This window comes from Thermobia domestica, chromosome 12 (genome assembly GCF_964235325.1).
Source record: "Thermobia domestica chromosome 12, izTheDome1.hap1.1, whole genome shotgun sequence".
In the NCBI taxonomy this organism is placed as follows: Eukaryota; Metazoa; Arthropoda; class Insecta; order Zygentoma; family Lepismatidae; genus Thermobia; species Thermobia domestica.
In genome coordinates this window covers 60,973,716-60,987,402 of record NC_137465.1, presented here as the reverse complement: position 1 = coordinate 60,987,402, position 13,687 = coordinate 60,973,716, and the positions used below count along the sequence as shown (strand labels likewise).

At 35.1% G+C, this 13,687-nt stretch overlaps 1 protein-coding gene across 1 annotated transcript in view; it reads right to left on the bottom strand.

Moving 5' to 3' along the window:
* LOC145666484 (uncharacterized) overlaps positions 1-13,687 on the bottom strand; it is a 79,260-nt gene that overhangs the window by 18,843 nt on the left and 46,730 nt on the right. The window contains exon 3 of the mRNA XM_081733746.1: positions 5,871-6,043. Within this exon, the coding sequence (XP_081589872.1) occupies positions 5,871-6,043 (173 nt within the window). The remainder of the gene's footprint in view (positions 1-5,870; positions 6,044-13,687) is intronic.

The window sequence follows — 13,687 nt, the reverse complement described above, 5'->3', positions numbered from 1 at the left end:
CTTACTTAGATAACGTTTGTTCCCAACAAATACGAAATATATTGTAGTTATATTCAAAAAGTCAACAACACTCCCCATTATGTTAAGATTACCATTTCTGATTAGAATACACTTCACGAGACAACTTTCTCATTAATGATAGTATATAAGAACGCTGCTAATTTGGAGAGGACGGAGGGAGGTCAAGAGAAAAGTTTAACATGCTGAGTGGGAATTAAATGCACACTCATACCACAGAGCCATTTATTAAGTTAATCAGGGATCATTCGGATAAGCAGGAGCTCAGGTTCGCTATCATCCTCAATAGGGCTCGCATTCAGTAATTTCAATGAGGCTCACGCGAGCTCAGACTCGCTCAAGCTCGGGCTCAGGCTCAGCCTCAGGCTCGCTATCCCATTGCGTTTTCCGTTCAATAAGGCTTTACACTCACTATCGTATTCACTCACGCTAGCATCATTGGGTTTCGAGCTGTCGTAGCTATATGGTTAGACACCTCTTCTCTGTACTTCGTCAAAATTTCGAGGGATTAAAAGGTTCACTCGTGCACCCTTCTGAATTGAATTAATATGTAAACACCACACGTGACACTCTGTTGTGGGTTCAGATCTCTTGTCAGGACATGGGTGTTGTGTATTGTCCTCTTATCATTCATTTCTCACCGTCTCCTTTAGTCTAAAGCGCATAAATTGATTTAATTATAAATTAAATCAATTTATAATTAACGAACAAATACATTTTAAACTGCACTATAAGTCAATGGTTTTCAACTTTGAAGTATTCGGAAAATTTCACAGACAAAAAAAATAAAATTTCTTTCCGTTTTCTAAAACTCATATTGGTTTAACCGCATCCTCAAATTTTGCAATCTTAATTTGTCATTTTTCGACGTCATACCACGATAACATTTTGCACAGCAAAGTAAGTCGGATAATAATACAATATTCAAAATTCCAATGCAATGTTATTTTTATGTAATTTTATATATATTTTAAGTTATCTTATTTTAAAGATCATATGCAACCAGCTTTACTTTTCAGTAGAGCAGGATTATCTAGTACATAGGGGTTAACATTCACAAGCTCGGACAAAATTTCAGATTTTCACGGTTTTTCATAAGACATATGAAAGTAAAATAAAATATTTTAAAGAAAATTTGATTTCTTCTTCTTCTTTTTTAAAAAAATCACAAACAAAATGAAACAAATCCTGCGAAAGAAATATTTTAAGGAGATGTTTTCTTTATAAAAAATAACAAAGATAAACAAACTTTAAAAAATGAACTCACTTCAAAGAAAGCACTAAAAAACCAGAAAATAATTTTAAAATGTGCTAAAAAGTAGAAAATAATAAGAGCGCTAAAAAGTAGAAAATAATAATAATACAGTGCTTAAAACCAGAAAATAATTCATTACTATTATGTATGAAATATTTTTTGAAGAATCCTGACAAACTCAACAAATTAATGCCTAATAAAAAAATATTTTGATGGTAATTTTATGAATTATTAATTTGTTTGTCTTGACACGACTTCAATTCTTTTTATAAGTAATAGTAATGTGCTATTAAGGTTCCAATATTGTTAGTTTATATTTTTTGGCGCTCTTATTATTTTCTGCTTTTTAGTGCTTCTCAAAAGTCATTTCATGTTTTACAGTTTTTTAAAATGATTTTTAGTGCTTTACTGAAATTGGATATTTTTCTTTAAAGTTCGATTATTTTTTTTCACTTTTTCTTTACCTTAGATATGCCATTTCGGTTTCTGCTTTTAAGTGTTCCAATATTGTTATTTTATATTTTTTAGCGCTCTTAATATTTTCTGCTTTTTAATAGTAAGACTATTCATGGCTTTGGATTAATTGTTTTAACAAAAGAGACACTGACCAAAGCTTAAAATTTTACTTTATTTTAAATTATAATTTGTAACTGTTTCGGATATCTAGCATATCCTTCTTCAGACACGATCGAAATTAATGAAAATACAGACATATACATAAATGCTTTTTAATGCTTTTCAAAAGTCATTTCATGTTGTTTTACAGTCTTTTTGATGATTTTTAGTGCTTTACTGAAATCAGATATGTTTCTTTTAAGTTCGATTTATTTTTTCACTTTTTCTTTACCTTAGATATGCTATTTCGGTAGCCACCTTTACTAAAAGAACACTAACTTGCTATGTCAGTCTAGGAATCATGCATGAACATTTTTTCTTTCAAATCGGTCTGCTTCTCTATCGATTAAAAGAGACAGTTCCGATTATAAAAATACTTGTCCCTATTTGGTAAGCAACCCAACATACTCCTAAACATACCGAACTGCATAACTTACACAGTGTCTACTGAGTTTCATTTTCAAAATTCTAGTATATTTCCAGTATATTCAGGATAACTATCAGCAAAATTCCTGTACCTAATACAATGATTTTTTTAAAGTTCTTTAGAAATAATCACACTCTTGATGATTTCAGGTTTGTAATTGTTTTACCATCAAAATAATATTTTATTTTTAATAAATTTAGTTATCCATGATATTTTTAAATACAATGATTTTTTAACATTTTTTAAAGGGTCTCCTAACTCCCCACACAGCCCTCCACTCTACCCATTGTTTTAAATGTCTAATTACAAAATGTATATAACTCTTGCTTTGGAAAAAAATTTACAATCTCAATGGACACAAAGTTGTTTCTAAGGCTATTAAAACATTTGCAAAAAAAGCATTGTTGACAAATTACCATTTTTATGATTTTTTTCAGTATGTGGATCAAAATTCCAGTATATTTCCATTATTTCCAGTATCAAAAATAAATTCCAGTATAATCCAGGTATTTCCAGTATTTCTAGTATTTACAGAAGACATCCTATCACAGGATATTAATGTTTAAGAGGAACACATTTATGGCATTACGGGAACACCGCTGAACCGTTTGAAAAAAAAAAATGGAAATAGTTTTCAGCTACCTCGAACTGCGTTTTTATCATGTTATATTTATTAAGGGGCTATCTTATGGAGGGTTTTAAATTTATGTAAAAATACAGTATGACGCAAGTTCATCAAGTTAAGAAATTGGAACTAGGTATATAAATTCCTAATTAAAGATAAGTGGACACGTGTCCCAGCGTTTTTGAACATTTCGTTTTAAGAGCGGAATGAAGCATTTTTATAATTTCTTTCTTTACAATGAAAGCAACGTTGGTTTTTTTTTGATCGCATCACGCGGAAACTTTTAAACAATTGAAATAAATTTTGGAATATATGAAATAAAATCTTTCAGTTTAACGTCCTACGTTTATGTCCTTTAGGCTAAGGAAGGCTGATAATTAAGCCAAGTGAATGATAGTGGAAGAGTTCGTGGAATGAGAATGTGTTATTAAACGGGAGAACCCTGAAAAACCCAGGGACTCAATATTGCTCACCACAAGCTTGCTTGGCCAAGGATTGAACCAGAGACTCCATACACCAGAGGTACGACTTCTACCACTGAGCCTCCGTGACCTTTTTGTAATATAGTTAGTACCTACTTTGATCTGCTTTTTTTTTTTTATCATGGTACATTCATTGAAGGGCACATCCTAAGAGGGCGAGAGGGAGGTTGACAATTTATGTGAAAAATACAGTATGTCACGAGTCTATGAAGTCAGGAAGATGAAACTCGGTATATAAACTCTTGACACTGTCCTAACTAATGAGTGGACACTGTCCCAGTGTTTTAGAAATTTTTAGTTTTAAGAGGGGAAGGGGCATTTTTTAAATCACTTCTTTCTTAACATCGAAATCTATGTTGTCAGTTTTCTTGATCGTATTTTGGAAAATAGTCAGTATCTACCTCAGGCTGGGACTTCATCATGCCACTTTGATTAAAGAGCGTACCCTAAGCGGAATAGAAGTACAAAATTTCTGCGAAAACTAGAATATCTAATGCGTTTTTACTATTACAATTACATTAAAATGCGTATTCTAAGAGGAGCTCAAATATTTTCCATAAACTAATTCTTCCCGTGCGAAGAATGGACATTTCAGGTATTACGTAAGAATCTTCCTTGGGTACAGTTTATTCGATTAGTGGAAACCGCATCGAAATATAACTAACAGTTTTCGATATAATCGCCAACATACATACTTACAGGTCAAACTCTTAACCTTTTTATTTTAAAGTTGGTTAATAATGAAACAAATCGTGCTAAAAAAAATAATAATAAACAGTTTTCTTCTCAAGTAAATTGCTTTTTTAAAAATATACTTCTGCATGACTGAAAAGAAAAGCATTAGGAGTGCTGTAAGATACAATCACATTATATTGCAACTGAATAATTTATAAATTAATTGTCATATGTTCAACGAACTTTAAAGATTCTTTACTGAATTCTCTCTCTATATCTATCTATCTATCTGTGTGTGTGTGTGTGTGTGTGTGTATTATTTGCTGTTTTTAAATTTTGAGCCCTCCATTCGATAGAGCATCAAGAACTATCTGAGAAAGTGATCGAATTTTTCGTGTCACTCACCGTTCCCGGAATATTGACCAAAAAATGTCCAAATTCGGGAGATTTAAGGAGTCATTTCTCGGGAATCATAAGTTAGAGAGATAATACTGGTGTTGATCAATACCTAAGAGGATGGTGAACATTTTGGTACCAAACAGTACCTGGTGGCCACAAGTTAATATTGGTACCAAATTTTTACCATTGTCTTAGGTATTGATGAACACCAATATCATCTCTCTATGACTTACCGTTCTCGAAATATTGACCGAAAAATAGTTCCGATTTCGGGAGATTTAAGGAGCCATATCTCTGGGACCGTAAGTCACAGAGAGATCATATTGGTGCTGATTAATACCTAAGAGAATGGTAAACATTTTGGTACCAAATAGTAACCGGTGGCCTCCGTTCCCCAGATATTGGACAAAAAAGTTCGAATTTCGGGAGATTTAAGAAGTCATATCTCGGGAGCCGTATGTCATAGAGAGATAATATTTTGCGAATTTTTCCGAGAAACAGAAGAAGATGCGGATAAAAAGATTTACTTTCACATGTAGGAAAAATCACAGTTATCCTTCCCACCCCATCTCCCCAGTCTTTTAAAGTTTGTTCTGGCTGGCAATGCTCTTGGAGCATTCCCAATTGGTTTTCTCTTTATCCTTGATTTGACTTTTCTTGAAAAATGGACACTATATAGAGGGGCCGGCAAAAAGGTCTCTCATATTTGCAGAGGGCGTTGTGTGAAATGTGGTGGGAATGTAGCGGCGGAGGGGGTATCGTTCGATAGCAGTATAGTGCAATTTTCAGTAGTCACAATGGCTTGGCGCGGTGAGCATCGTGAGTTTGTTGTGCAGGAGTACGTATATTCGTAATGGTGGTTCTGTGATTACTACTCACAGTCAACAGGCATTTCGCATTCGATTCGGACTTGCCCAGTATTATTCTGTTTCTGACAGAAAAAACTATTCAAGTTTGGATATCAAACTTTACAGCAATAGGTTCTGCACTGAGTAAAAAATCGCCCAGCCGATCTGTTTAAGTGCTGAACATGTTGGAGATTGCAGGATGGACACTCTTATACGCGCCACATTGCCGGTGTTGTTATTTATCAAAGTTTGTAAAAATATTAAATACTATATATACAAAATGAAAACATCGGTCGTATTGTTATTATAGCGGTTGTAAAATGAATAGGTTGAAAATGTAATGTAATGATTGATTGGCCACAATTTTCTGTGATTTTTTTCTTTTTTTATGATTACGTATGTTTCCTTCTTTTTATTTTCATTTTTTTTATAACATGAAATAATGTATTTTAATTTATATAAGACCGCTATAATTAGGCATTCATCCCTGTTGAAATTCGAAGATAAATAAATATATAAAACTTACTTCATTGTCTCCAATGTGTATTTTGTCCAACTTCGGCTGGAAACCTTCACACTTGAAATCTTTACCGTAGATTGTAATATAATCATCCACTTCAGGAGGCTTAATCAATCTTTGTACTTGTTTTTCCGTTGCTCGAAGCTCAAAGAACTTTTCAAGAAGCTCTTTACGTCTACCTATAGAAAACAAAGAATAACCTTATTAGTTAGGATAGGCATCACTATGTTAATGAGTGCTTAGAATACATTAAATATGATTTTCACTTTATACAGAATAAACGATATAACAGCAGGAAACAATCTTGATATTACAATATTGTGTCCCTGAATTAATATATACAGGTTGACCCAATAAAACTTCTCGCATTTTGATCGGCTGTAGCGCTGTCAGTGGAGGGGTGACAGGGTTAGAGGACGTCCTTTCCGCTCACCACACTCCCTGCTGTTTTCGTTTGTTATTGTGGTTTGTTAGGAGCTCATCACGCGTATGCAATTGAAATGCAATTGTTCTGTGATTACAATGCAGAGTTTTTCGCTTAAAATTTGCTATTCCATGTAATGAAAATGTCCTTGGTTGGAAGACATTTTGCAGTGGGTTGAGACTTTCCGAACAAAGTTCAGCGTTGAAAAGAGTGCTCCTACTCCTGGGAATATTGAAGTTGTGAGATTATCTATTTTGCAGTCCCCAAAATGTGCAGCAGCTGTTGGGCTTGAGTTTCCTTGAGAGAATGTAAGAAACAAGAGAAACGTAAACAAATTGATTTTTTTAAAAACGTCAACAGTCACGTGAGAACATTATGCAAAATGTCCAAGAAGATGCTATTCTTTTGTGTAATAAACCAACGCATTTCCAATGAAGTGGTTGTGTAAACAAACAAAATTTCCGCTATTGGTCTGATCATAAGCCAATTACAAAATGTGGACCATTTTATATTTTTAAACAAACAACTTTCTATCTGTAATACTTTTTAGCGTTTAAAGTATGGGAAGTTTTATTCGGTTACCTCATATATATATATATATATATATATATATATATATATATATATATATTGAAATGTTGTTTGGTAGAGTCAATAGATAACTTCTACATCAATTTATTATAAAAGTAAGTTTCTATAAACAATTTACAAAAGCTTCTTTGTAGTATTAATAAAAGCGTTTCCAAATTTAGTTATATCAGCACACAGCAGTGCCTTCGGATTTTTATGGTGCAGTTAGGTTTGTACGGGAACCCCTTCACTCAGAGCAGCCTCCGGGGCTTGTTTGTTAAAGAAGTCTCCTCTGTCCGTAGCGACCTCGGGAGACGGTTTATGAGAAACCTCCTTCGCCCAGGGCGGCCTCCAGAGATAGGGTTTGATTAAGAAGTTCCTCGTCGAAAGCGAACTCAGGAGAAGGTGTTGTAGGTTAATTGATCAGTCAAGAACTGATACCTTGGTCCTCTTGCTGTCCACTTTAATGGGTGTACTTTGGGAGATTCGTCCATCTTCGGTTTTCTCCAGAACGGCATCGTATCTCCCTGTTTCCTGCTACTATCGTCTGTTTGTGATTGTATTGTAAACAATAGTAGTATGTGCTTACAGTTGTGACGTGGTTTCGTGGAAGTATAAGGCTCTTTTAAGTAAGCAAGAAGTATAACGCTTTTTTTAAAAAAAATAATATACACTAACAGGGCGGCTATTCGTAGCGTTTGCAAAGCGTTTTTATTGCTCATGCGTACGCTTGGAATACGCTCACCATGTATTTAAATGTGGATGACTAATCACAATGCGCTGCAAACACTAAAGCAATGAAAACGCGCCGAAAAGGTCGGCTCGAGCATATTTGGTGCGTTTCGGAACAATAGACCGCCTGCTATTTAAAAGATGTCTAAAGGAAGGAAGAAAGGAAAGACGTGTTGCCAGGGAAGGGGATTTTACCAAGAAACAGCTCCTTGGAAGATGCTTTGAACAGAATATTGGAACTCTGCTCTTATAGACCTGGACCTGGTAAAAAAGATCTGGAAACCCTAACTGGCTCACAGTATGATTTATAACTCTAGCGAAAGTAAAATTACCGAGTAACCACCTAGATCGCGTTCGCAGTGGGGGCGGGGTATGCATCGCGTTCTCGAATAGCCTATCCCTAAGTCCATGCGTTCTCAACGCGTTTTTATGGCTCATGCGTACGCTTGGAATACGCTCACCATGTATTTAAATACAGATGGCTAATCAGAATGCGCTGCAAACGCGAAAGCAATAAAAACGCGCAAAATACGTCGGGTCGAGCGTATTTGGTGCGTTTCGGAACAATAAATCGCCTGTTGTTTCGGAATCAGTAAAAGATGTTTAAAAGAAGGGAAAAAAGGAAAGACGTGTTGGCAGGCAAGGGGATTTTAGCAAGAAACAGTTGGTTGGAAGATGCTTTGTGCAGAGCATTGGAACTCTGTTATCATAAAGTATGTGTGTGCATAACAGAAGAAAATTTAAAAAATACAAGGAATTTCCGAAAAAATAGCAATCACAGAAAAATCTATGTAACACAATAGGCTTATTTCACGTGATTCGTATGAATAAGAATAAGCGTGTGGCAGTAAGGTCTGGAAACCCTACTAGCTCACAGTACGATTTATAACTCTGGTGAAAGTAAAATTACCGAGTAGTCACCTAGATCGCGTTCGCTGCGGGGGGTAACGCATCGAAAACGCCTCCTCGTATAGCCATACACTAAAAGGTGAGGATATATGTATTTTACGTCCCATTTTTATGTCTTTTAGGCTAAAGGAGACGGATTTGTTAATGAAACTGAATGACAATAAGTAATTGGTGAATTGGGAATATGCGAGAACCTCAAGAAAACGCACGTACACGATGTTGTCCAAGACAACATGGGCAGGGATCAAACCAAGAACCCAGAACTGCGAGCTGAATCCTGAGCTACCATGCAGCGCAACTGAGAATGAACGATATTTCGTTACATTCAGGTAGATTTGTTTTGATTTGCAAGTCAAGTACTGCGTTTGTCAATATTCATTTCCATTAATTTTTGAAACAACGCGCAATCGGGAAGATATTCGCATTTTTTTGCTTTGATCCTGTAACTTGGAGCACACACGAAGAGCTGGTTTACATCATTCAACGCTAGTAGTACTCTGTTCCTGTTTTTGATTTCCCTAATCGCGTACTCCACAGCGAAGGAAGTGACATACTTTGCAGAATTAAGTTACTTTTTAACTGGTTTTGCGTTATTTACCCCCTCCCCCCAAAAAAAAGTCTTCAATACTGCACATTGTCTTTTATGTGCAATTTGTTTAATCTGCCTTTGAGATGCCACATTCAATTCACGGAGACAATTTTAGTATGTACGCCCTAATATATATCACCTAAAGAAAAGTCACACCTTCAATATATTAAAAAAAAAAAAAAAAGAAAAAAAGAAAGGACAAAAGAAGGTACACCTGGTTCCTCTTCCTGTATTATCTCATCACCTGAGTAAATAGGTAATGTGTAAGCTAATATTGTAGTTTCTTTCTAACTTAGGTACAGAAGGTAAACAAGATAATATTGACGAAAAATGATGTTGAAGGGGAAAAACTATCACAAATGCTCATCAATCAATCATTTCAATTGAATTGCGAAGAGAAAGCTCTTATTTAAACAAGTATATCTGCCTCAATAAAGTGAAGGACGCTAATTACGAATAACGTACGTAGTACATAATATAATTTTCATTATCAGTATTTTCATTATTACTACTATTATTTTAACTTAAAGTGCGTGTTATAGTTAATGCGTCTTTTATTATTAGAAATATTCCAAGTGTACAACAAACTTGTTAAAAACAGTAAAGAGGATCACGCGATTCCATGTATGGAATGTTCGGACGGATATGTTGAAGCAACAAAAACTACATACCCTTTTATTATAAGCAACCAGCATTTCTTTTCAACTATGCAGGTTGCATAGAAGCCAGGGAATTTAATATGTGTTGTAAATGGAATATAGAAAACTACAGTTAAAATCAATTACCCGTAAATATGTTAATGGGTTAACTTCATTGACTTTGGAATGAAATCTTTCAGTCTAACGACCCATGATTATGCCGTTAGGCTAAAGAGGAAGGATGATTAAGGCAAATGAATGATTATGGAAGAATTGATGGAAAGAGAATGTGGGAGGAAACGGGGACCCCAAGAAAACCCACAGACACAATGTTGTCCACTACAAACTTACTTGGCTGGGGATCGAACCAGTGACCCCTCGCACCAGAGGTAAGTGCTCTACCACTTAGCCACCGTTCCTCCAAACATCATTAACGAACTCTGCCGAAATAAACCTTCTAACTGTCTGTTGTAAAAAACGAAATTCAAAAATTCGTTTTCGTTCAAGAATTATCGTGTGGAGTAACACGTGAACACATACTAAGGTCCCTAGTTAAGATTCTAATAATTTGTTATGGACGTAGGATTCGAGTTCTGCCCCTGATCTAGTGGCTAGTACGTGGGTCTTTGGTGCATGTGGCTCCGGGTTCGATTTCCACTGGGACAACACACAAAATTAATTTCATAACCATATATACTTTAACTAATCATCCACCTCCTTTCGCCCAAAGGGCATATCTGTAGGACGTTAACCAAAAAAAAAAAAAAAAAATTCTTATGTCATTTTATTTAGAATCCGAACCTCATTAGCACCCAGTAGGAATTGACGTCGAGTCTGCCATACCAAAAGGTGAAAACATTAGCCATTTTTCCACGGTGGAGCTCAGAATTAGTATTTGTCCTAGGTATATAGGCCTACCAATGTATAGCTGCTAGGTCATTTCACTCCGAAAACATTTGCAATTGATAATTGTAGACGTGCAGGAATGCTTAGAATGGTCTCGTAAATATACTATTCCAGTATTTACTTAAACAAATTTGTCAGTAAGTTACCTAACAAGTAGTTAGTAATAGTTGTGGTAATAGTAGTAGTAGTAGTATTAACAGTAGTTGTAGTAGTAGTAGTAGTAGTAGTAGTAGTAGTAGTAGTTGCAGTAGTAGTAGTAGTAGTAGTAGTAGTAGTAGTTGCAGTAGTAGTAGTAGTAGTAGTAGTAGTAGTAGTAGTAGTAGTAGTAGTAGTAGTGGTTATGGTGGTAGTAGTAGTAGCAGTATTTGCAGTAGTAGTTGCAGTAGAAGTAGTAGTACTAGTGGGGGTGTGGTAGTAGTAGTATTTGCAGTAGTAGTAGTATTAGTAGTATTTGCAGCAGTAGTAGTAGTAGTTGTTGTTGTTGTAGTAGATGCAATAGTAGTAGTAGTACTAGCTGCAGTTGTGGTAGTAGTAGTAGTAGCAGTATTTTAAGTAGTAGTAGTAGTAGATACAATAGCAGTAGTAGTCGCGGTAGTAGTAGTTGCAGTAGTAGGGGAAGTGGGGGCATAATAGATACCGTAAGATTGAAATTAAAATAACTGCGTTGCTATGAATGAAAAGTCGATGATTTTGCAGTACAATATTCTTCATTCTTTCTTCTACAAATATAAAGAGGTGTAAGGCGTGGAAGTTTTACCAAACAAGTTGTAAGTGCAAATAAATTGACCTATTGTGAATCACCGTTTTACAACACGCCCCTGGGTAAAATGACCCCCTCTTTGGAGTATATACACATTAACCAAAATTATGTTCTGTTTCAATAAGTAAATGCTAATTTCCTTATTCACTGAAAATTTGAATGAAACGATTAGTTGTACAACTATAAAACAATGAGTGGAAAACTATAAAAATGAAAATTATACTATAAGAAAACTAAATGAAAAAGAGAATACAAAGTGGAATAGAGGGGCTATCAAAAAATTCGAGGCTAGTCTCCAACATGTCAAAAGATGACAGAACAAGGGCACATGCTCGGTTACAGGGAGCACTGATTTTCATACGTCAATAGTGTTGTAAACAAACGTTTTTTTTTCTGTGAAGTTTTTTTCAATAAAAAACATCGTTCTTTTTCATGTTTTTTTTTTCAAATGTCTGTTTTTTTTCTGGCAACTATTATTTATTGATTTATGTTGCAGATTATTGAAATAATCAACAGAACTTGAGTCGAAGCTCTCGTAACTTACAAATCGTTTGTTTTTTTTGTACCTATACGAGCAAAATTGTGTGATTATTCCATTCGGACCCAGGTCATTTTTGGCGTTTTCCTACATTCTCAGTTAGTGACTTATTGCTCAAAAACCATTCATTCCATTGATATGGTTAAGGCCTTGCTTTTTAGAAAATGGATGAGGCTATTCTTTGGTGTAAGTTGCATTGCAGTGTTGCCAATGGGTGGGAAATTATTGAGGGAAATGTAGGGGTGAAAATTTACAAAAAGATCCCTTACCAAATTTCAATTTTTTTTTTTTTTTGTATCTAGCACCACTGCTGCTATATGGGCTCAAGTCACCTAAAAAAAATTCTTTGGTGTCTTGACAAGATACAGTGAAAACCTGAAGTAGCTGGCTTCCATTCAGAGAAAGGAAAATTCTCTGTCGTCATACACAAGAAATTTTGACACTTTTTACGCCTCAGAAGCAAAAATCAACAGATGTGCCGGACTGCCGGGGCTACAGCTTCTCTAATTATCCTATTGAAACTCTTTATGGTGCGTTCTGTAGGGCAAAGAGGATAGTTTTTAGGTAGTGGTACGTTTGATTCAATGTAGCCAACAAGAGGGAAATAATAGAGGGGTAAACGGAAATTTTCCGAATTTTTAACCTAAAATCAGGAATTAATTGTTTTGGCTGGAAAAACTGCCATCAGACAGACAAAAGCTATCTGAAAATAAACCTTAGTACTCCAAAAATATATCCTACAAGTATCATCTCGATATCTAACAAAGTAAGCATGAAATTAAAAAAAAAATCTCATCCTACCTCAGAAATTCACAATTTCCAGAACAGGGTTTATTATAAACCTCAACTGTACTTCCCCTAATTATTCTAGTGAAACTGTTTATGGTGCGCTGTGTAGGCTAAGAACGAGGGTTTTAGACACTGGTACGTTTGTTCGAGTGTAGCCAACAAGAGGGAAATAATAGAAACCAAAAAGGGATTTGTACCAAAATTTGACCCTAAAATTTGGAATTAAAATTTTCTATAGCTAGCAACACTGCTATCAGACTCACACAAACTATCTTAAAATAAGCTTTGGTATCCTACAAGTATTGTGACGATATCTAATGAAGTAAACATGTCAATAAAAAATATCTCATTCTACCTTTAAAAAATCACAGTTATCTTTCCAATTAGAGAACAGGGTCTACTGTAAACCTCAACTGTACTTCTCCTAATTATCCTATTATCCATCCACAGAACTTAATCCATTGAATCGCGGCAATTCTAAAGTACAAAGGTTCATGTGAAGCACTAATTCAAATGTTATCATTTTACAGTCATATTTATTACATAATTAGGAAGAAGGCAACTGGATCTAAACGGTCGTGCTTATGAAGAAGGTGTTCAATTGGAGGCTGAAATGAATTGAAATGAGGTATCTACCTGGCAAGTCTTAATTAAGTCTTTCTACAACGAAGGAAGCTGCAGGGAAAAGAGAAGTAAAATAAATTCGAAATTAGAAAATTCTCGAATTTTTGACTAGGGTGAAATTTGAGAACGAAATTCGACACCAGAAGAAAAAGAAATTAATACGATAAACTATGGTCCAACCATATTTGGCAAGGATAATATCCCGATATCTTAATTAGTGTCCACATAGGAGCGGATTAAAAAAGTGACACATCCGTGTGTGCCACTTTGGCCACCTGGACCACCGAGTATACATTTGATTACTTTTTTTTTGACTACTAACCCGTGTTTTTGTTGTTGTTATA